Below are 23,049 nucleotides of genomic sequence, written 5' to 3'. Positions count from 1 at the left end.
GCAAGACAGAAGCAGTAAAAAAAAAAAATTATATATACATTCTTCAGGCGCTGGTTGGGGACCTTTTTCCGTCGCGCGCCAACCGGAAGGTCCCTGTCTGAGGAGTTAATGGCGGACGCCGGCGGCTTGGCGTTGGTGGTTGTTTAAGGCTTGAAGGAAACTGAGGATCTGTCGGATATCTACGCCATCCTCCTGGCTGCAGGGTAAAGAAACAGCTCCCCGACCTCCCCGAGACCGGGGAGGCGGATAGCGGCCTTGTAGGAGGGTGGGCCGAGCCTGTGGCAGAGGTTTCTGAGGCAGCTTAGGCCCGAGAGGTACGGGAAAGGGAATGCTTGGGGCGGCTTTAGGGAATCGTCTCCCGTTTCCGTTCACAGTGTGGGAACCAGGCCTGGCTCAAAATAAGCTTTCTAGAAACTGTACCTTTTAGGCGCTGGGGGAGGTGTGAGAAGGAGCAAGCAGGAGGGACGTCTTCTTCTGGAGAAAGTAAACGACACACGGGAGGGTGGAAAGATCGAGGGTGTTAAAAGTGTAAATAATGGAAACAGCGTTTGAAGTCAAGACTTTTGTATTTGTATTTTGGCATTTGGGCGACTTGTTTCCTTCTCTGATCCTCATGCGGTGATGTTCTTTTGGCACATGGAGAAGGGGTGGAGGGAGCAATCACAGGCTCATTTCCTAGTATTCACCGGCAGGAGATAGAAGTGGGGGAAATAAAAATTTACCAAGTTTTGGCCGTTACTGGTTCCTGGTATATTGTTCTTGGCTGGTCTGCTTCCAGATTGCAACTTCCTCCATTACCCAAGATAACAATACTTGGGGAACCTGGATCCAACTAGGTTTGGGGAAAATGAATTCCAAAGATAGTAATGGATAGTGTATGTTGTAAAGTTTTTCCAGGTTTCAGAAGTGGCCTGTGGTTTCCTCTGTTGTTTTATAAAAAATTCTTTATTTTTAACGTAATCAGTCCTGCAACACGGATCACATTGACAACATGGTAGGGGTTTTATTGTAAATTTTGTTGTTGATAACTGGAGATTTGAAATTATGTTTGAAATTTTATAATAAGAGCAAGATGCAACAGAATAAATCATGTCTGAGAATCACATTCACTGCTTTTCAGAGAGCAACTTTAACACATTCTCTGCCTATTTTTTACCCAGACTTTAAGCTGAGCACAACTTTCCCTGGAAATTTCCCAATGTCTAAGCCCTTCTGGGTGTGTGTGTATCTATGTCTCTGTGTCTGTATGTTTTTTCTATTTTTCTTCTTGTAGGTCATTTCTCACTCCCTTCTTGTTCCATCTCAAGACTTTTTCTTTTTTTCCCTGTGATCCTAGAAGAACATTCCTTGGTTTCCTTGATGTTCCTTGGTTTCAAGTAGGAGAATGTATATCTCTCAGGACCTGTTTCCAGACTGCAGGATCTTTTCCTCTCTTAGGCACCCTGCTCTTGCCCAGCCCCCAAATGATTATTATTTATAAGGACATTGGCTCATAATTTTCTTTTCTCATTTAACAAAACCAAACTCGTACATTAATTACACAGTGACCACTTTGAATTTCTCAAGATCCCTTCTTTTTGTAATTGAGGAAAAATAGCTCAGTTTATTTTCCAGCACTAACTGTGTATAGGTGTAGTTTTGGTAATTCTTTTATGGTAGAAGTGCATCAGTTTGCAGTCTTCAGTTCTGTCTGATGAGAAGAATCCTTTTCTGTGACTGTATACTCCTTTGGGGAGGCTTGCTCCTGAAGTGACAGTTCAGTTTAGAGATACAGTCATGCACATATGAATGGCCTATATATGAAAGATTTTCTTTGCAGCAGTGTTCATAATAGCAAGAGATTGGGAAGAAACTGAATGTTCGTCAGTAGGGTGTTGGCTAAATGAGTTGTGATATACTCTTTCAATGGAATACTATGTAGTTGTAAAATAAAAATGAGAAAGCTTTTTGTTTGTTGCTATCTCAAAAGATAGGTAAAGTGATAAAAAATCAGTTGCACTATGATGTGAGTGTATGATATACAGTACCCAACTTTTAGTTAAAAAGGGATAATAGACAGTATTAATATATATTTTTCTTTGTACATACAGAAAATATCTGGAAGGACACAATATAACTTGGTGAAATTGATTCCTCCAGGGAGGAAAACTGGATGGCTAGGGAATGGATGGAGTCAGCTTTTTGCTGTGCTTTTGAATTCTGAACCATGTGAAAGTAGAGCCTATTCAAATACAAGTAAATGTAGACCTACTTAGTTTCTGTGACAAAGTCAAATAGACAGTGTTGGTTTAATGGTACAGATCCCAGCTCCTAGCGATAATACTATTTGTTACGTGACCTCAGGCAGACAATTTAATTTCTTAGCTCAATTTTCTTATCTGTAAAATTAGTGTAATATTGAGTATTTCATAGGTTTCTTGTGAGGTTGAAACAGAGTGTATAGTAGCATAGTGCCTGGTATGTAGAAGGCACTCTTAATTATAAGTATGTTGTTCCTCAATAGGCCTTACTCTCCTGGTTCTGCTATTTTCAGCCAGAAGTTCCCATACAGAAATGTCTGTTAAAAGAACAGTTGCACAGCTAATATTTTTCTGTTTTTATGTACTCTTAGCTTGCTTTGACTTGGTATAACCAAGGCCTGGATTGTGGAGTTGTGGGTGGCTCAGTGTTACTGCTACCATGTTCCTGTACAACTTGACCTTGCAGCGAGCCACTGGCATCAGCTTTGCCATTCATGGCAACTTCTCTGGTAAGTTTTTCTATTATTATTTTTCTGAGCTTAACATTTAAAAAAAATTTTTTTGTCCACATGACGCGGCTTGTGGGGTCTTAGTTCCCTGATCAGGGATTGAACCTGTGCCCCCTGTAGTGGAAGTGCAGAGTACTAACCAATTGACTGCCAGGGAATTCCTAACATTTTTAATATTACTAGTTTTATGCTTCAAATTGCTTTTTCAATCTCAAACCTTTTTTCTAAAACAAATTATGAAAAATATCTTTTAATCATTAGAGAAATTGTAATTTATGTGATGCTTTACAGTTTCTAAAGCACTTTGGAGTACTTGATCTTCCAAAGGACCTTTGGAAAATAAGGTGGCCTGATAAGTGATGGCATTGAGCAAATGAGAATGGATTGAGGTGGGTGGGAGTGGCATATCAGATAGGATAGGAAGCCATTTAGGCATTAGATAGTGAGGATCTGTATTAAGGCAGTGAGGATAGAAGGAAAGAGAAAATATGAGTTTGCAACCTGGGTGGCAGAGAAAATGACAGTAACGTTGATAGCAGGTTACTTGAGACCAGAGAGTGTGTTTGGGGAAGGAGGAACTTGGGTATTTTAAACATTTAGTTTAAAGGTGATGACAACTCATCTGGGTGGAATTACATAGCAGGGAGAAATGGGGACAAGTTGACTGTTACGTATTTGGAGGTGTTGATTGCAGTTATAAAAGCAAGTGAGCTTTTTAGGAGTCAGTTTAGAAATAAACAGCATATATTAGGTGGTAGCTTTAAAAGGTCTTTGAGATATTACAGCTAACAGCCCAAAAAGTTAATATGATTTTTTAGAAGAATAGCCTTAAAGATGGGCTAGAAAGAGGCTTTGGTAATTTTTAATTTTACGAAGCAAAACATTATATGTTTTTTTTTTGTTTTGTTTTTAAATTATTTATATTTGGCTGCATTGGGTCTTTGTTGCTGGGCATGGGCTTTCTCTAGTTGCGGCGAGCGGGGGCTACTTTTCGTTGTGGTGCGCGGGCTTCTCATTGCGGTGGCTTCTCTTGTTGCGGAGCATGAGCTCTAGGCGCGTGGGCTCAGTAGCTGAGGCTCAGGCTCTAGAGCGCAGGCTCAGTAGTTGTGGCGCACGGGCTTAGTTGCTCCGTGGCATGTGGGATCTTCTGGGACCAGGGCTTGAACCTGTGTCCCTTGCATTGGCAGGCAGATGCTTGACCACTGCGCCACCAGGGAAGTCCCCAAAACCTATGTTAATATCGTTTGTAGACAACTCTGAATTACGCAGATTGATGGCAAATCTCAGAAAAATAAAAAGGAAGTTTAAAAATAACTTGTGTGACCATTTTTGAAAAGTTCTTCTTTGATACCACTTTTGTTAGATGTTTTAAATTCTGGGAAAAGTACCTTTTTTTTTTTGCCTTTAAATTTATTTTATTTATTTATTTTTGGCTGCATTTGGGTCTTCGTTGCTGTGTGCGGGCTTTCTCTAGTTGCGGTGAGCAGGGGCTACTCTTCATAGCGGTGCGCGGGCTTCTCATTGTGGTGGCTTTTCTTGTTGTGAAGCATGGGCTCTAGGCGTGTAGGCTTCAGTAGTTGTGGCTCACGGGCTCAGTACTTGTGGCTTGTGGGCTCTAGAGTGCAGGGTCAGTAGTTGTGGTGCACGGGCTTAGTTGCTCCGTGGCCTGTGGGATCTTCCCAGACAAGGGCTCAAACCTGTGTCCCCTGCACTGCATTGGCAGGCAGATTCTTAACCACAGCGTCACCAGGGAAGCCCAGGAAAAGTACCTTTTAAAGTAGAACAAATTAACTTAAAATACTAAGCCCCCAGCTCGGTTACATTTATCTTTTTTGGCTTTTTTTTTTTTAAATTTATTTATTTTTTTGGCTGTGGCAGGTCTTAGTTGCGGCAGGCAGGATCTTTCGTTGGGGCCCGTGAGCTTCTCTCTGGTTGTGGTGTGGGGGCTTCAGGGCGCGTAGGCTCTGTAGTTGTGGTGCACAGGCTCCAGAGCACGTGGGCTCTGTAGCTTGCGGCATGCAGGCTCTCTAGTTGAGGCGCGCAAGCTCAGTAGTTGTGGCGTGCGGGCTTAGTTGCCCTGCAGCGTGTGGGACCTTAGTTCCCTGACCGGGGATCGAACTCGTGTCCCCTGTGTTGTAAGGCACATTCTTTACCACTGGACCACCAGGGAAGTCCCTTTAGTGGAATTTTGATCCATTCAGGTTACTAGTTCTGATTGTTCATGATCTTTACTTTTCGTGTTTTTCAGGAACCAAACAACAGGAAATTGTTGTTTCCCGGGGAAAGATCTTGGAGCTGCTTCGCCCTGACCCCAACACCGGCAAAGTACACACTCTACTAACTGTGGAAGTATTTGGTGTCATCCGGTCACTCATGGCCTTTAGGTTGACAGGTGGCACAAAAGACTACATTGTGGTTGGTAGTGACTCAGGTCGGATTGTTATTCTGGAATACCAGCCGTCTAAGAATATGTTTGAGAAAATTCACCAAGAAACCTTTGGCAAGAGTGGATGCCGCCGCATTGTTCCTGGCCAGTTCTTAGCTGTGGATCCCAAAGGGCGAGCTGTTATGATTAGTGAGTGACTTACTCTTGACTTTTTGACTCTTAAAGAAGCTCAGTTCAGGATAACAGTGCTGTGATCTTGATAATGTGCCAAGAAATCACTCAGCTGGGTAAAGTGTGGATCATTTTGGATGTTTAAAGTTGCTTTTCCTTTTAAAACAATGGGAGAAGTTTTAACACACCTTTTCTACTTCTTATCTAGTTGGAAATGGGTGTTTTTCCATTTCTTTAAGTGTAGCAAAAAGGCTACACTGTAAGATTTTACATTATTAGACAATGAATATGGTTGCTTTCATCAGCCCGAAGTGATGATTCACATTCATGTCTCTTCTCTGATAAATATCTTGAAGAAAATTCTGTGTATCTGATCAGGCTTCCAGAGGGCAACCTTCTTTGACCAGTCACAAAATCATTAGATCTAATTCAGAGAATAAAGCTGGCAATTCTATGAATTATTGTTTAGTTTGTCATAAAAATTTTTGAAGAGTTAGTGGGATATTAAGATCCCTATTAGGAAGGAGGGGGGTAAAATTATGCTCTTGTCTATTTTAGCAAAATCCTAAAGCATGCATATGCTTGTAGAGTTAGTACTGGCTATTAACGATCTTTCAGAAAATAATTGTGATGTGAATCTAGCTGTTCTGTAGCCTCTGGTTTCATTATCTGGAGTTTTTCTATGTTTTGTCTCCTTCAACAGGCGCCATTGAGAAACAGAAATTGGTGTATATCTTGAACAGAGATGCTGCAGCCCGGCTTACCATTTCATCTCCACTGGAGGCCCACAAAGCGAACACTTTAGTGTATCATGTGGTCGGAGTAGATGTGGGATTTGAAAATCCAATGTTTGCTTGTCTGGAAATGGATTATGAGGTGATGGTGGGGGGGGGGTCTCAATCTCTCTACCCACCTTTTCCTTCCCCTCCCTTCTCCCCGTCTCCCTCCTTTGGGTTTCTTCCACTCACTTTGGTGCTTCCCTGAGATTGTTTTCTTCATTGTGCATTTCTTATATCTTACTTGCTATTTTTTTTTTTCCTATTCCAAATACCTTTCTGAAATACTTTGGAGTGTTTCAGAATTTACCTGATTTGAATAGTCTCCCTGTGGAAACAGGGTATTTATTGGGAAAAGCTCCCTGAAAAAGGAGGTGAAAGTGTATTTGGGATATTTTTTCACTGGGAGATAGTGAAAGATGGGGCATACCATTCTTTTGCTTGAGAGGAAGGCAGTATCTTCTAGTAGAGCTAACCCTGGTCTCAGAAATAGAAGACCTGGGCTCTTGCTTTCACTCTGCCATTACTTAGTGTGAACTTTGGCAAACCATTTGGCATCTGTGGACCTCTGCTTCCTCGTTTGTGAAATGGAGGAATCCTGATGCCCTTTCCAGCTATGTTTATTTGTTTGTTTAAATAATTTTTATTGGAGTATAATTGATTTACAATGTTGTGTTAGTTTCAGGTGTACAGCAAAGTGAGTCAGTTATACATACGCATGTATCCACTCTTTTTTACTTTCCAGTTTTAAAAGTTTGATTTTATGGTACTGATTAGTCTTTGTGCCACTGTTATTCTATAGGAAGCAGACAATGATCCAACTGGGGAAGCAGCGGCTAATACCCAGCAGACACTTACTTTCTATGAGTTAGACCTTGGTTTAAATCATGTGGTCCGAAAATACAGTGAACCTTTGGAGGAACATGGAAACTTCCTTATTACAGGTACTTTTCTCTTAGAGCTGCTCTGTACCATTTTGCTTAGTCCATTTTATGTTCAAACTTAGCACTGTTTGCTTAATATGATTTGGAAACTATAATCCATTTGTAGTAAACCTGAGTGCCTTGTCTGTGTTTTGGCAAGGTTAGAAATTCATGTGGTGGTTAACTCTTATCCTCTAATGGGGGCAGGGAAGAAAAGAGAGCAGTCAGCTTAGAATATTGATTACTGTTGGTTGCTCTGGTGTCTTGACTGTAGTCAATCTTTCACTCATTACAAAAATCAAAACCTGGCTTTGTGAAAAGACAAATGTAACTGTTACCAAAATTGATCCAAGAAGAAATTAAGAACCTGAATAGACCAGCATTTGTTAAAGAAATTGGAGCAATAATCCAAAGTTTCTTTTTCTCAGAAGATTTAAGGTCCAGAATTTTCAGGGACCTTAAATTTCTCCAGAGGTTAGAAAAAAGAATAAAAACTGTTGTACCACTTTATGAGCCTAATATAACTTCAGTACCAAAAATAGAGAAGGATAGTAATAAGAAAAATTTGCAGGCTGGTTATACTTGTGACTATGGGTGCAAAAACCTTAAATTTTAGCAAATCAGATCAACAGTGTTTTAGATGCACTGGAGCAAAGTATGATTTTTGTAGGAGCTCAAAGATGTTCACTATGAAGAATCAGTGTTAGTTTAATTCATATTAAAAGACTAAAAGAGGGCAACTGTATTTGTGGTAATCTAAATTTCATCAGGCTTGAGTAAGACAGTGATCCAGTCCTTTCTATTTCAAGTCATTTGCACTTGAATTAATGTCTAAAGTGAAATATGTCAGTTGTTGGGGGAGGATTTTAGAGAAGAAAGATACAAAACAGTGCTTGTCTTTGAGCATTAAATCTTAGGAAGAGACTTCTTATATATTAAGCAGAAGAATTTTAGAAAATAGATTGTATTTAATTACTTGCTGTAATGTATTATTGTACTTCTCATTTATGAGGGTTTCATTCGTTAAAACAAATTTTTACTGAGCCTCTACAATCAGTATCTGCAAAATCAGTCTACTGGGCTCTGGGACTGCAGTGATGAAAAGTTAGATGTAGTGTCTCCTTTTATGCAAGATTGAATGTAGTGGTGAATATATGATAGTAGCAAAAAAATTGCCAGAGTGTGCCAGATGGTATGACAGCATGGAGGAGGGGTCCCTAACCTAGGGAAGGAAGGCAATGCGTCAGAGAAAGGTTTCAGAAGAAGTGCTCTCAGCTGAGAACTGAGGACTAGTTAGGAGTTAGCTAAGTGTAACGGGGGTTGAGGAGGAGTTTCTGTTATGGCCAAATGGAACAGAATGCACAAAAGACGAAATGCAGGAAAAAACATGGTTCATTGAAAGAACTGAAAGCTCATTGTGATTGGATCATTGGAGGTAAAGGGATGGGGTAGAGGTGGGAGGTAGCTACTGAGGGATTTTTTTTTTTTTTTTTTTTTTTTTTGCATTACGCAGGCCTCTCACTTTTGTGGCCTCTCCTGTTGCGGAGCACAGGCTCCGGACGCGCAGGCTCAGCGGCCATGGCTCAGGGGCCCAGCCGCTCCGTGTCATGTGGGATCTTCCCGGACCGGGGCACGAACCCGTGTCCCCTGCATCGGCAGGCGGACTCTCAACCACTGCGCCACCAGGGAAGCCCTGAGGGATTTTTAAGCAGGAAAATAATGACATGTTTAAAGGTGAACGTTTTTAAAAGATCACATGCTTTCATTTTGGTAATGGAATGGAAGATAATAAGCCAGGAGATTTGTCAGGAAGCTGTTTCACTAAACCAAGAGAGATTCGCAGCATGAGGACTGCTAAGGAGGTAGAATCAATAGGGCTATGGGAGAGGGGAGAATTGAAGGATGACATTCTTGTTTTTGGTTTGGTCTGTTGGTCGATGACAGTGTTCTTTAAGGTGGAGAACCCAGGAGGTGGTTTGGGAAGGAACTCTGCACTTGTTTATGAATACGTTCATTTTTAAGCTGCTATGGAATATCCATGTGAGAGTGTCCAGTAGGCAGTTGGATTATAGGTCCGAATGTAAGAACTGAGTTCTGGGCTTGGAGCTAAACATTAAGATGCATTATCAGAGATCTGGACAGGCTGAGATTCCCCAAATGGTGCCCTATCCTTGTCTAGCATAACTATCATGGAAAAGAAACATTGAATGTTTATCACCTTCAGGCACACTGTACCTTCAAGTTGTGCTGAAGGAGGGAAGGAATTGAAGGCTAAATTGTAATTCATGGTTATGTCAAATCACTGCTGAGTTTCATTTTCTCTTGACAGTTCCGGGGGGGTCAGATGGTCCAAGTGGAGTGCTGATTTGCTCTGAAAACTACATCACCTATAAGAACTTTGGTGACCAACCAGATATCCGCTGTCCAATTCCCAGGAGACGGGTAAGGTCTTTGTTTGCCATAAGAGAAAATATATTTGTGTTTGTGAAATGAACTTAATTTTTGTAATTACAGTGTGGTCTCTTAATTTATCTATTAATCAAGTTTTAGTTTCTTTGTAAATGTTTTTAATAAAGCCAGTAAAATACCTTAACAAAAGCAAAACAAAATCTTTAAGAAAGGGAGTTAAAAGTCAACACAATTCTATGTTGTACACCTGAAACTAGCATAATACTGTAAGTCAATTGTACTTCAGTTAAAAAAAACGAACACAGTTTTCATTCTCGAAGAACCTATGGAGATTATCAATTTGAAATTCCTGAAAGTTTCTAGTTTGAAGAATCCAGGTGTATTCATTGGAGATAAATTGTGTTTCATTCTCTCCTACCCCACCCCATTCCAACATACAGAAAAATCTAAAAGGAGAGAATGGTGAATTCCTGTATACCTTTCACTTAGATTCCCCAATTAATACTGCTTTGCTACATTTGCCTTTTCTTTCTTATGTTTCTACAAATTTTTTTAGGCAAAACCATTTGAAGATAGGTTGTATGACACTGCAAGAATTTCCTAAGATGTAGCTCCTAAGAAGGAAGAAATTTTCCTACACTATCAGTATTGTGCCCAAGAAATTTACCATTTTGAGTAATACAGTTATCTTTCGTACAGTTCTCTCATTGTATTCCCAAGATCCCTTATATCTACCTTTAGTCTCCTTTAATTTAGAATATTTCCTCTCACCTTTGTTTTTTTTTTTATGATACTGACATTTTTTTTAAGAGTTTGGGTTAATTTTCTTGTAGTTTGTCCCATAGTCTTTTTCCTCATGATAACATCCATGTTATATTTTTGATAGAATTATTACTTAGGTGCTGATACATATTTCTCATTACATTACATTATGGGCACATAATGCTGATTTGATTCATTATTGGTAATGCTAAATTGATCACATACTACTTCTCTTTGTTGTAAAGGTACCTTTTCCTTTTTGTAATTGGTGTGGAAACTAGTGAACTTTGAGACTGTGTAAATACTCTTTTCCCCTAAATCTTTTCACACAGTGGTTTTCCTCTCAATCAGTTACTACACTGGTGGTTGAAAATGGTGCTTTATTGCTTTTAATTTTAAGTTTACTGTGGAAACCATTAAGCATACAGTTGGGCCTCCATATCTGCAGGGTTCTCATGCATGGATATGGAGGCCTGACTATTCCTTGTACTGCCCCATTTTATATAAGGGATTTGAGCATCTGTGGATTTTGGTATCTGGCGGCTCCTTGAACCAATCCCCTGCAGATATCAAGGGATGATTGTGTATATAGTGAACTTCTGTGTACCCAGCTTCAGCAGTTATCAACAGCACATGGGTAATCTTATTTGATGTCTGCTTCCTCAATTTCTCCTCTCACCGCAGATTATCTTCTTAATATTAATTTATAGGTGCTGAGGTTAAATCTTTTAGGACTTAGTTTATCTAGTACATGGTATCTGAGTAAGATTCCATCAATTTTAGAATATCTGGTAAGATTAGCAAGTTAAATTCTTGGTAAGGAGTGATAAGTGATTCCGCTTAGTTGATCAGTTTAGTTGATCCGTTTAGTTGACCTGACTGCCAGGTGCTGTACTTGGCTTTGGGGCTGCAAAGAAGTATAAAACATGTTTTGCCCTTGAACTTACTCTGAGAGAAATACAAAATGTTGGAAACATTAAAAAAGAAAACCAAAGTCCAGCCAAGGGGGAATGCCCTTTGGAAATAAGGGCTGATGATGATGCTTTGGATGGTATTGTCATGAACATGTAACAGTCTTTTATTCACAGCCTGAAATGATGATTCTTTAAATTTCATGTCTCTTCTCTGACATTTTTCTCTGGAGATAGTTCTTGCCTTATTGATCTGATTAGGCTGTAGAGTGGAATTGTGGCTTTTTTTTTTTTTTTAAACGTAAGCTTTATTATGTATTTATAGTAGACAAGAATTTTTGGTTATTGTGTTTTAGTCCTGTGACCGGCAGGCTGCTCTGGGTCAAAGCTTGCATGGAGAGGCTCCAGATGCCTCTAGGCCTTGGATGGCCCGTATGATCCTTGTTGGTAAAGTGTTGAATTCCAAAAAAGGAGTACTCATTTCCAAGATGTTGGTTGTGTATTTGACTTTGCTAGAATGACCTGGATGACCCTGAAAGAGGAATGATTTTTGTCTGCTCTGCCACCCATAAGACGAAGTCAATGTTCTTCTTTTTGGCCCAAACTGAGCAGGGAGATATCTTTAAGATCACTTTGGAGACAGATGAAGATATGGTAAGTAGACCATGGAGTGAGGGAAAAAAATGAAAAAACCTATTTGTTGTGGTTAGTCTAGTTAATGAAACTTTCTAAAGTTTCATCCTGATTTTAATTAAGTAACCTTATTTTAAAAACTGATATGTGCATTTAAGGTTTACAGAGTGGTTTTATAAACCATTTGTTCATTACAACTACTCTCTGAGATAGAAAGGATAATTTACAAGTTAAAAAAATGGAAACAGAATGCCTTAAAAAGTGGTTGCCTAAGGTGTTAAAGCTTTTAAAGTTTGGAACTGGTACATGAATGTAGGTTTTCTCCCTCTGGTTAACAGATTTTTGGTCTGATGCCATATAATGTGAGAATGGGTAATGCCGTTTCTAGTGAATAACAAGAGAAAGCTCTCCATGTCTACTGAAAACTGGTAATATACATGATCTGTTACTTTTTTCATCCCATGGAGGAGTGCTGAACACTGGGCGATTTCTTAGATACCTGTTACAAGAGCTCAGGAGGTGCCAAGTTTTTTTTTGTAAAGGCCAGGTAGTGAACATTTTTGGCTTTTGTGGGCCATGTGGTCCCTGTCTCAAATACTTAGCTCTGCCATTGTGGCACAAAAGCAGCCGTAAGTACTGTGTAAACTGTGTGACTAGCCTGAGGGTTGTAGTTTGCTGACCGCTGGTTTGGAAATGAAGGACAGTATTTTATTTGCTACTTTGCTTATTACACTATCTTATAATACTGGGCTGTTTTCCATGGCGTGGCTTCACTTGCCTATGCACTAGTATCTTTTTCTCTTTCCACTCCAGGTTACTGAGATCCGGCTCAAGTATTTTGATACTGTGCCTGTTGCTGCTGCCATGTGTGTGCTTAAAACAGGCTTCCTTTTCGTAGCATCAGAATTTGGAAACCAGTGAGTAATCCTTTTATTACTCGATTTCACCCTGGTTACTATAAAAGTTGGCAGAAGGGAGATGTAGTTTCAAGGCTGTGGAACTTTTCCCAAGAATGTTTTAGTTTCTTCAGAAAAAGTTTTGCTCTTTCCCCTTTTATATCTTTCTCTTGGTGACTTCCTCTACTTTAGTGGCTTCAATCAATACCTGTGGGTAGCTGCAAAAAAACAGTTTTAAAAGTGATCTCTTCTAAGCTTTTTGCTGGATATTTCAATGAATAAATATCTATTGAACTACTTAGTATTAAATATATGTTCCACAGACACTTCACTTGTATAAATCTGAAGTTGAAGCTCATCAGAACCCATAGCTTCCCAGCCACATCACCAACCCTTCCAACCTCACTTTTTTTTTTACATTCTTTTTTTTAATATTCTTTTCCATTATGGTTTATCATAGGGTGTTGAATATAGTTCTGTGTGCTATGCAGTAGGACCTTGTTTATCCATTCTATATATAAAAGCCTATATCTGCTAACCCCAACCTCCTAATCCATCCCTCCCCCAACCCCTCCCCCTTGGCAACCACCAGTCTGTTCTCTTATGTCTATGATTCTGTTTCTGTTTCATAGATAGGTTCATTTGTGTAATATTTTAGATTCCACATGTAAGTGATGTCGTATGGTATTTGTCTTTCTCCTTCTCACTGACTTCACTTAGTATGATAATCTCTAGTTGTATCCATGTTGCTGCAAATGGCATTATTTCTTTTTTTTTAAAGTTTTTATTGGAGTATAGTTGCTTTACAATGTTGTGTTAGTTTCTGCTGTACAGCAAAGTTAATTAGCTATACATATACATATATCCCCTCTTTTTTGGATTTCCTTCCCATTTAGGTCACCACAGAGCACTGAGTAGAGTTCCCTGTGCTCTACAGGTTCTCATTAATTATCTATTTTATACATAGTAGTGTATATATGTCAATCCCAATCCCCCAGTTCATCCTGCCTCCCTTCCCCCCCAGTATCCATATGTCCATTCTCTACGTTTGTGTCTCTATTTCTGCTGTACAAATAAGTTCATCTGTTTCATTTTTCTAGATTCCACATATAAGTGATATTATGCGATATTTTTCTCTTTCTGACTTCACTCTGTATGACAGTTTCTGGGTCTATCCACATCCCTGCAAATGGCACAGTTTCATTCCTTTTAATGGCGGAGTAATATTCCATTGTATGTATGTACCATATCTTCTTTAACCATTTTTCTGTCAATGGACATTTAGTTGGTTTCCATGTCTTGGCTATTGCCATTCTCAGTATTTCTGTTAATGTCTGATGGGGCAGTTCCAGCAGCTTGAGTGTAAAGTCTCGATTTTGCTGTCCTCTACAACTTTCAGTTGAATGCCAAGTTGTTTTTACTTCTGTATCCCTTTTTTTTTGGTGTTAGTCTGAACTAGTTCCCTAGTTTGCTTATTGCAGTTCATTGTCTTTCCTGTAAAACTCGGCCTTTATAGAGTCATCTCATTAAGCATACAAGACACAACCCTGATGAAATTTCCCCATCCCGTGTTACAGTCTCTGATGGCTTTTCATTGACAAATGGCTTAAGTCTGAACCCTAGCCTTGAATTTAAGACCAGTATTGAAGACTCCAAATTGCTTATGAGATAAGCCGCCATGGTCTTGCTTTCTAAGTTCAGGTTTTGCCAGTATGTGGTAAAGTGTGTGCAGATCACTTACCTAATGCTATTTCTTCGTAATGAAAATGAAGGTGTTGTCTAGAATTCTGCAATTCTATTCCAATTTTGCCTTGTCTCCAGTTCTCCCTTTCTTTAACTTGCCTTTTACTCTTCTTCATTGACTTTATTCCAGCTGTCATTTTATTACTCCTTTTCCCAGTTTATATACCTGTTTTGATGCATTTTTCATTTAGCCTGTTATTATGACATTTTCATCCATTTCTAATTTTTTAGTTTTTTTAACAAGGAATTTTCATTGTAGAAAAGTTAGGAAAGTTCGTGTAAGCAAGTATGTCTCCTGTAATCTTTCCACCCAAAGATAACATTTTTTTTGTGTAGCCTTCCTGTGTATGTATATATTTAAATGTTTCTACGGAATTGCAACTATGCACTATAAATTGTTTTGTAACCTGCTTTTTTTATACAGTAGTAAGTAATAAATATTTTTCTTTACCGATACGTACAGATCTTTTTTTGTTTTTGTTTTTGTTTTTTTGCGGTACACGGGCCTCTCACCGCTGTGGCCTCTTCCACCGCGGAGCACAGGCTCCGGACGTGCAGGCTCAGCGGCCATGGCCCACGGGCCCAGCCGCTCCGCAGCATGTGGGATCCTCCCGGACCGGGGCACAAACCCGCATCCCCTGCATTGGCAGGTGGACTCTCAACCACTGCGCCACCAGGGAAGCCCCGTACAGTTCTTTAACATTTGTTTTTTGTTAGCACCTTTTCTCTCCCCCACTTTTTTGTGGGAAAATATATATAACAAAATTTCCCATTTTAACCATTTTTAAATGTTCAATTTGGTGGCATTAATTACATTTACAGTGTTGTATAACCATTACTGCCATTTTTCCAAACTTTTTTATCACTCCGGACAGGAACTCTGTACGCATTATGGAATAACTCCCCATTCCCCTTTCCTCCAGTGTCTGGTAACCTAAGTGGAATCATATAACATTTGTGCTTATTCTGTCTGGCTCATTTTACTTAGGATAATATTTTCAGAGTTCATATGTAGTAGCATGTATCAGTACTTTATTCTTTTTATCTCTGAATAATAATGCATTGTATGTATGTATGTACCACATTTTGTTTATTTACCTGTTAATGGACACTTGGGTTCTTTCCACCTTTTTGGTATTGTGAATAATGCAGCATTGGACATTGGTGTGCACATATCTGTTTTAGTCTTTGTTTTAAATTATTTTGGGTATGTACCCAAGAGTGGAATTTCTGGGTCATACTGTAATTCTTTTTAACTTCTTGTGGAACTGCTAAACTTTTTTATGGCTGCTGCACCATTTTACATTTCTAATGTATGAGGGTTTTTGTGGGTGTTTCATACAAATGCCAAACACTAATAAGTACTTTTTGTTGTAAGCATTTAGTAAATGTGTACTACTCCCATTTTTGTTATTTTACTCTGATAATGAAGAAAGTTTTGGAAAATGAATAAAAGAGCAAATAAATAATGAAAATCACCCATAATCCTAGTATTCCAGAATAGTTACTTTTTAACATTGTATCTGCTTACAGTGTTTTTACTTTCTTGTATTTATATGTAGTTTTATTTTAGAGAACTGCATCAGTCTATAAAAAACTATTAGTGTACTATTTCAAATACGCAGTATGTCCTAAAAATCTTTCCATGTCAATAAGTCTGTATTTTTCACTTAAAATTATTTTGTTTTTTATTATGGAAATATTCTAACGGGCACATAACAAGAGAGAATAGTATAATTAGTCAACTTACGTGTGCCCATCACTCAGCTTCCACAAAGGCCAACCCATGGCCAGTCTTGTTTTATTTATACCTCCCCCCAATAATATTAAATTTTTTAAAAATTAATTAATTAATTAATTTTTGGCTGCATTGGGTCTTCGTTGATGCGTACGGGCTTTCTCTAGTTGCGGCGAGCAGGGGCTACTTTTTGTTGTGGCGCGCAGGCTTCTCATCGCGGTGGCTTCTCTTGTTGCGGAGCACAGGTTCTAGGCGTGCAGGCTTCAGTGGTTGTGGCACGTGGCCTCAGTAGTTGTGGCTCACGGGCTCCAGAGTGCAGGCTCAGTAGTTGTGGCGCATGGGCTCAGTTGGTCCGCAGCATGTGGGATCTTCCTGGACCAGGGCTCGAACCCGTGTTCCCTGCATTGGCAGGCAGATTTTTAACCACTGCGCCACCAGGGAAGCTCAGTGATTTCTTAAGATAATGAAATAGCCAGTCAGTATTCAAATTTCTATATTGTCTCAATATTTCGTAAGTTGATTTGTTCGGATCAGATCCCAGTAAGACTCATACATTGCATTCGGTGTAGAGAAGACTTTTGTTTGTTTGTTTTTGTTTTCGCTGTACGAGGGCCTCTCACTGCTGTGGCCTCTCCTGTTGCGGAGCACAGGCTCTGGATGCGCAGGCTCAGCGGCCGTGGCTCACGGGCCCAGCCACTCTGCGTCATGTGGGATCCTCCTGGACCGGCGCACGAACCTGCGTGCCCTGCATCGGCAGGCGGACTCTTAACCACGGCACCACCAGGGAAGCCCTAGAGAAGACATTTTTAATGGCTACATAATATTTTATGGCTCTACCCCCTCTTGATGGATATTTAGGGTGTTTGTACTTCTGGTATTATAAACAGTGCTATAGGTTCTCTCACCTTCTGAGATGGCCCACACTCTGTCTGTGGAGTGTGTTTCTGTCTAAATAAATCCACTTCTTACCTATCAAAAAAAAAACAAAACCAACAGTGTTATAGTGAACATTGTAGGTATATCTTTGCATGTTAACTGAATAAAGCCATAGTTTAAATTTCTATATGCAGGATAAAATTTTGATAGGGAATGCCAAATTGTACTTCAAAAGATGACATCAGTTTACATTCCCACAAATGGTGTGTGAAATCTTTTTTCTTTTCATTACATGCAAAAGGGAGGGTTAATAAGCTCTTAAAAATCATTGAGTAAAAATGAGCAGTTCAGTCAATAGAAAAATGGGTGCAGGATTTGAGCATGCCTTTCATAGTAAAAGAAATACTAGTGGCCTATAAGTGTAATATGTAAAAAGATTTTCAAGCTAATTCATAATTGAAGGAATGCCAATGAAAACAAGGTGTTGGGCTTCCCTGCTGGTCCAGTGGTTAAGACTCTGCCTTCCACTGCAGGGGACTTGGGTTTGATCCCTGGTCTGGGAAGTTCCACGTGCCTCAAGGTGTGGCCAAAAAACAGAAAAAGAAAACCACTTTGTTTGTTTTTTCACCTAGCCGATTGGCAGACATTAAAAACTTAGATAATAACCTGTCTTGATAAGGCTGTGGGTGGAGTCAGTAGCTGCAGACATATAAGGTATTCTGTTCTTGCTCATTACCTTGTGCGGATAGTGTGTTTGCTGGGATTTACACATTCTAATTGTTAAGTCTTCTGAAAGTCTTTTTAGAAATAATACAGACAGTGATTCCTTTTGTTCTAAAGAATCATAGTGTACATTTGTTGAGCACTTGTCTGTATGTAACAGGCACTATTCTAAACGTTTTTCTTATATTGTTTCAGTTTGGGCTCCCCTGTAAGCAGAGCGCGAGACAAGGCTAGATTATTGGGAGGTAATTGCAGGAAGCAAGAGTGAGGGATCAGTGGGGAGAGATAGGGAAAAGAGGAAAAGCTAGTATTAAGGGCCCATTACTGAGGTTCCTGCTGTGGTCATTGGAAACTGGCTTCTGTCAAGACCTGCTGAGAAGCATGCAGAATGCCTTTGAAAATTGCCCACCTGAGAGTTAACAGCACCAGTTCCTCTCCCTCTTGGGTTGAAGGTTACCCCTGGGGGCATGAAGTCCCCTGTACATCCTGTTGCTCAGGCAGCTCCCAACGGGATAGATGTTCTGAGGGCAGAGAATAGAAAGACTACAGTGCACAGGTGGGATGCTTGTTAGAGTGAGACGGGTTTGAACTTGTGAGAAATTATCCATTACTGTTGCACCTGAAATCTGGAAGACATAAGAGTGGAGATTTGGCGCATCAGAAACGTGCTATGGGTGTTCACTCATAAAGCAAACTTATTTATCAATCAGATACTTAATATAGCATTTACTGTGTTCTAAGTACTTTACAAATATTGATGCATAACGTTCCCTGTAAGACAGTGCTGTTAACCCATTTATAGTAAGGGCACTGGGGTCACAAGAGAATTTAAGAAATTTGATCACACAACTAAATCTAACTCAAAGCCAGACCACCTGGTTCCAAAGTTCCTGCTCTGAAGCACATTATAATCACAGAAACTGTTTTATCGAGATTCAGCCGAAGCAACCTTTCTTGTGATGGAGGTAGTGAACCCAGCATCCTCTTGGTTATCTGTGAAAGTGTCTTTGACGGGTGATCTTTATCATCTGTATATGGACATCTTGCCTGAATAAGAAGTTTGTATTATTTAACTTTTTCTTTCTTTTCAGTGTGTTTGTAAATCATTCAAGGATAATAACCCTGTTTGCTTTTTCATAATTTAGCATAGAATCTGATGAGTTTACCGGAAGGGTTATATGCTGAGATTTATTTGGCTAACATTTATTGAGGGTCTTATGTATTTCAGACCCCGATGTAATCATTTTATCTTGCTCCTAAAAAACTACACTGGATTGTTCAAAGGGCTTTGTATTGAAGGTTTGGTATATGACTTAAAGAATAAATATGACCAGCAGTGTGATTTTATTTTAATTGAACTGCTTCCCAAAAGTGTGCTCATTGCACACTCAGTTTATGATGGTATATTGTTACAGGTTATCTACTCCCAAATTGCTTTCCCTTTTTTATTTTTTTTTTTGTGGTTTTTCTTTGAATCAGTTTACAGAGCCCCAGAGGACAGACAGGAGAAGGGCAAGATGATTTTGTTGCTTATTATCTCTGGATATGTTTATGTTTTGTTTCAGGAATAATAATACAGTATCTGCATACCTCTGTGAAATAACCAATTCTTGTTTTTTGTTAGATTTGGCCTGGTGACTGGTTAAAATAAGAAGTGGTTATAGATTTTCTTTGGGTTTCATTTATCCATACTTCATTTTATTTGACAAAAACTATGCTTACTAGGTGCGATGCAATGTTCTAAGTACTCATTGAATTCTTTAGGAAGGTACTATTCAATTTTATAAATGAGGCAACTGAGGCAAAGAGAGATTAAGTAATAATATGCAGCTAGTTAAGCGGCAGAGCTAGGATTCAGACCCAGGCACTCTAGTGGAAGTCCAGTACTCTTTTTGTTGGTTTTTTTTTGCTGTACGCGGGACTCTCACTGTTGTGGCCTCTCCCATTGTGGAGCACAGGCTCCGGACGCGCAGGCTCAGCAGCCATGGCTCACGGGCCCAGCCACTCCGCGGCATGTGGGATCTTCCTGGACCGGGGCATGAACCCGTGTCCCCTGCATTGGCAGGCGGACTCTCAACCACTGCGCCACCAGGGAAGCCCAAGTCCAGTACTCTAACCACTGTGATGCTAAGGTCCTGCCACCAGTTTGAATTCAGTAGTCTTAATTTCTTTATCCCTCTTTTTAAAGAAATAGAAAACCCCAGTCAGATAAGCAGAGATCTCAAACTATAGATGCTGACTCAATATTAAAGTGATTTATGAGAATTATGTTGATGGCAAACATCTTCAGACAGAAAATATTTTTTAAATGCTATTTGCTTTCTTCCTTCCATTTTTATTGAGATATAATTGACATATAGCACTGTATAAGTTTAAGGTGTTGCAGCATAATGATTTGGCTTACATACATTATGAAATGATTACCACAGTTCATCTCATTTGGTACAACATTGAAGAAGTAGGAAAAAAAATTTTTTCCCTTGTGTTGAGTACTCTTAGGATTTACTCTCGACAACTTTCATGTATAACATATAGCAGTGTTAATTATATTTATCATGTTGTACATCAGACAGAAAATATTTTAACTAAAGTCTTTGCTTCTCCCTAGTTACTTATATCAAATTGCACATCTTGGAGATGATGATGAAGAACCTGAGTTTTCATCTGCCATGCCTCTGGAAGAAGGAGATACATTCTTTTTTCAGCCAAGACCACTCAAAAACCTTGTGCTGGTTGATGAGTTGGACAGCCTCTCTCCCATTTTGTTTTGCCAGGTGAGGATCTTTCCAGTCACTCCATAATGAACAGTGCTAGCCAACTGTTTCTGAATCTGAATGAGTTTAAAGTTTTAAATCCAATTAAATTAAGGTCTAGTTTAAGAGGTTCATCAGCATATCTGTGGTATTGCCAGAGTATAAGGGTGAAGCACCTAAAGGTAGTTGGGTAATTAAAAACCATTACATAAATCCTTGGGCTTAAAAAAAATTTTTTTTAATGATAAAAATCATGTTTTATAAAAATTCAGACTGTACAAAAGATAAAAAGTAAAAGTCCAATCCCCAGTCTTTTCAACCCTCTATTCCACCGAGGCTGTGCCATTAATAGCTTCCTGTGATTGCTTCCAGACATTTTCTCTGCATCTATAAGCATTTGTGTGTTACACTTTTCTTTTTAATGTAAATATGCTCATATCCTTTACAGTATTCTGAAGTAGACCTTTTATCACTTAACAGTCTGTGAATATCTATATCTCATTTTAACACTCACTTCCTCCGTAAAGTACTCCAGAGACACTGGGATCAGTCAGTAACAGAACCCTTTTGGGAACACAAGGTGGCCCAAGATGGGATTTGTGTCTCTCACTACTGGCATTCAAGTGTAGCAGAAATTTTACCATGCTGTTGCATCCTGGATTCCTGGGGTTCCAGTGACCATTAGGCACCACCCTACCCTGTCTAGATGATTACACTTTTAGTGGAAGAGTTTTGCTCACTGTGCCACGGACACACAGTCAGTATTCAGGTACTCTTCCTGGTAAAAGTAGCAGTTCTGAAGTTAACTGCTTTTGTTCTTTCTTTTTGAGAAACGGTTAGTCCTGAGGGCAATAGAAAATAAGTATGAATAATTCCTAATTGGATTTTTACTGATTTTTTTTTTTTCTGCTTTCACTGGAATTTGAGGAGATAATTGTGTAAATAGTTTGTAGGTCAAGAATAAAATTAACAGGAAGTTCAGGTATCTGTAGCAGGGCTATAAGCATTTTTTGCCATGTATCTCTTTACTAGCCTAGTGAGGCTTCTGGATCCCCTCTGTGAATGATATTTTTAAATGCATATAGTAATAAACATATGATAGCCAAGAGAGCAAATTATTTTTTAAATTGTGAAAAATTAGTATATATGCTTCTGTAATGGGCTTAAAATAACAAGATAGTGCATTTAAAATAGGTGAGTTAATTTTTTAAAGAAGTCAGTGTGAAGGTTATATACACTCACAACCCACATGCTCATCCATGTTACAGTAGGCTGCACTGCCTTACAGTCAAGAATTTTCATTTGAATTGTACAGTTTGACAAAACTACAATACAAATAACTTCTTTCCATGTGTTGATCAACAAATACTTGTACTGGAAAGCAGCTCGATATCTGGGGTGACTAGTACAAGAACACATGGCTTCCCCATTTGGTGGCAAACAGCCGGGTGCAGAGTTACCCTGTAATTGGTCAGGTACATCATAGGAACGTCTGTAGTAGATAGGGCAGCTGTGGTCATGTGCGTTCTAACAGCGGATCTAGTAAATGTAATTTTGAAATAGTGATAAGGGAAATGACAATTTGGAGGTGTCTATAAACTTTAATATTGGTGACAAAGTCACACATAAAGATAATTAATTTATTGTCTATATTTTTGGTTGGAACGAAATGCTGAGATTTCAGTTTGAGGTTATATAACAATTTCACTGATTGTAAAAAATATTTTGTTAACTCAAGAACTGATACACGTGGGACTTCTCTGGTGGTCCAGTGGTTAAGACTCCACGCTTCCACTACAAGGGGCACAGGTTTGACCCCTGGTCAAGGAACTAAGATCCCACATGCCACGCAGCATGGCAAGAAAAAAAAAAAAGAACAAGCTTTTTTGGTTGGTAAAACTTGCTGCTTCAAACTGTTTGCTTTTTGGAACATTGGGTCTTTTCCACTCTGTGCCCCCATGGCCAGTAGCAATATTTAAGTCTAATAAACTAAAAAGTGGTTTGTCGCCCTGAGAACAATCAGGGTTGGGTATGGAAAAGTAGCAGAAGTAGACATTTTTTTCCCCTTTCTCTGTGCAGATAGCTGACCTGGCCAATGAAGACACTCCACAGCTATATGTGGCCTGTGGTAGGGGACCGAGGTCATCTCTGAGGGTCTTAAGGCATGGACTTGAGGTAAGATTGGAATTTCTAGATCATATGCAGGGTTTGGAGGAAAGCATTGACAAAGCAGCCTAAGGCTTTATTCTGATGAGATCAAAGATGTATTTAATGTTTCTATGAAAGAAAAATGTTTTCTTTCTCCCCATTTCCATAAAGTTTAGAGTTTAAATTTCTTAATCCTTTAACATGTTAGCACAGTAGGCACATTTAAAAAATTTGGCAAATAGGAATCAAAGGGGAGAAACACGTCTGTTAGTTCCAGGTTCAGTCGCCATTACGTGGAGGTTAGGAAATCTGCATGGCACATTTTACTCCGTTTCCTTTTAGTGTTGGTCTTTTTTCGTAGCTTTTAGATACTTATATTTTTAACTATGTTAATATTGTGTATATATTTTTGTATCTTATTACGTTCCTGATTACTGTGTGCTCTTATGTCA

General features: G+C 39.2%; 1 protein-coding gene and 2 non-coding genes across 4 annotated transcripts in view; all 3 read left to right on the top strand.

Moving 5' to 3' along the window:
* The first annotated feature begins 52 nt into the window (after positions 1-52).
* SF3B3 (splicing factor 3b subunit 3) overlaps positions 53-23,049 on the top strand; it is a 48,245-nt gene continuing 25,248 nt past the window's right edge. The window contains exons 1-10 of one of the 2 annotated variants that reach the window (XM_067721012.1): positions 53-203; positions 2,612-2,749; positions 4,998-5,324; positions 6,010-6,182; positions 6,885-7,026; positions 9,335-9,447; positions 11,604-11,741; positions 12,534-12,637; positions 20,305-20,470; positions 22,529-22,624. In XM_067721012.1, coding sequence (XP_067577113.1) covers positions 2,680-2,749; positions 4,998-5,324; positions 6,010-6,182; positions 6,885-7,026; positions 9,335-9,447; positions 11,604-11,741; positions 12,534-12,637; positions 20,305-20,470; positions 22,529-22,624 — 1,329 coding nt within the window. In that variant the 5' untranslated portion in view covers positions 53-203; positions 2,612-2,679. Of the gene's footprint in view, positions 315-2,611; positions 2,750-4,997; positions 5,325-6,009; positions 6,183-6,884; positions 7,027-9,334; positions 9,448-11,603; positions 11,742-12,533; positions 12,638-20,304; positions 20,471-22,528; positions 22,625-23,049 lie in introns of both variants that reach the window. The other variant, XM_067721013.1, reaches the window with a different exon arrangement.
* On the top strand, positions 5,609-5,688 carry LOC137215780 (small nucleolar RNA SNORD111). The gene has a single exon (XR_010939415.1). It is a non-coding gene; the product is annotated as a small nucleolar RNA SNORD111 (small nucleolar RNA).
* LOC137215779 (small nucleolar RNA SNORD111) lies at positions 11,262-11,352 on the top strand. The gene has a single exon (XR_010939414.1). It is a non-coding gene; the product is annotated as a small nucleolar RNA SNORD111 (small nucleolar RNA).

Source organism: Pseudorca crassidens, chromosome 20, assembly GCF_039906515.1.
Source record: "Pseudorca crassidens isolate mPseCra1 chromosome 20, mPseCra1.hap1, whole genome shotgun sequence".
Classification (NCBI taxonomy): domain Eukaryota; kingdom Metazoa; phylum Chordata; class Mammalia; order Artiodactyla; family Delphinidae; genus Pseudorca; species Pseudorca crassidens.
Note: the sequence above shows the minus strand (reverse complement) of the source record. Positions and strands in the feature narration are given on the sequence as shown.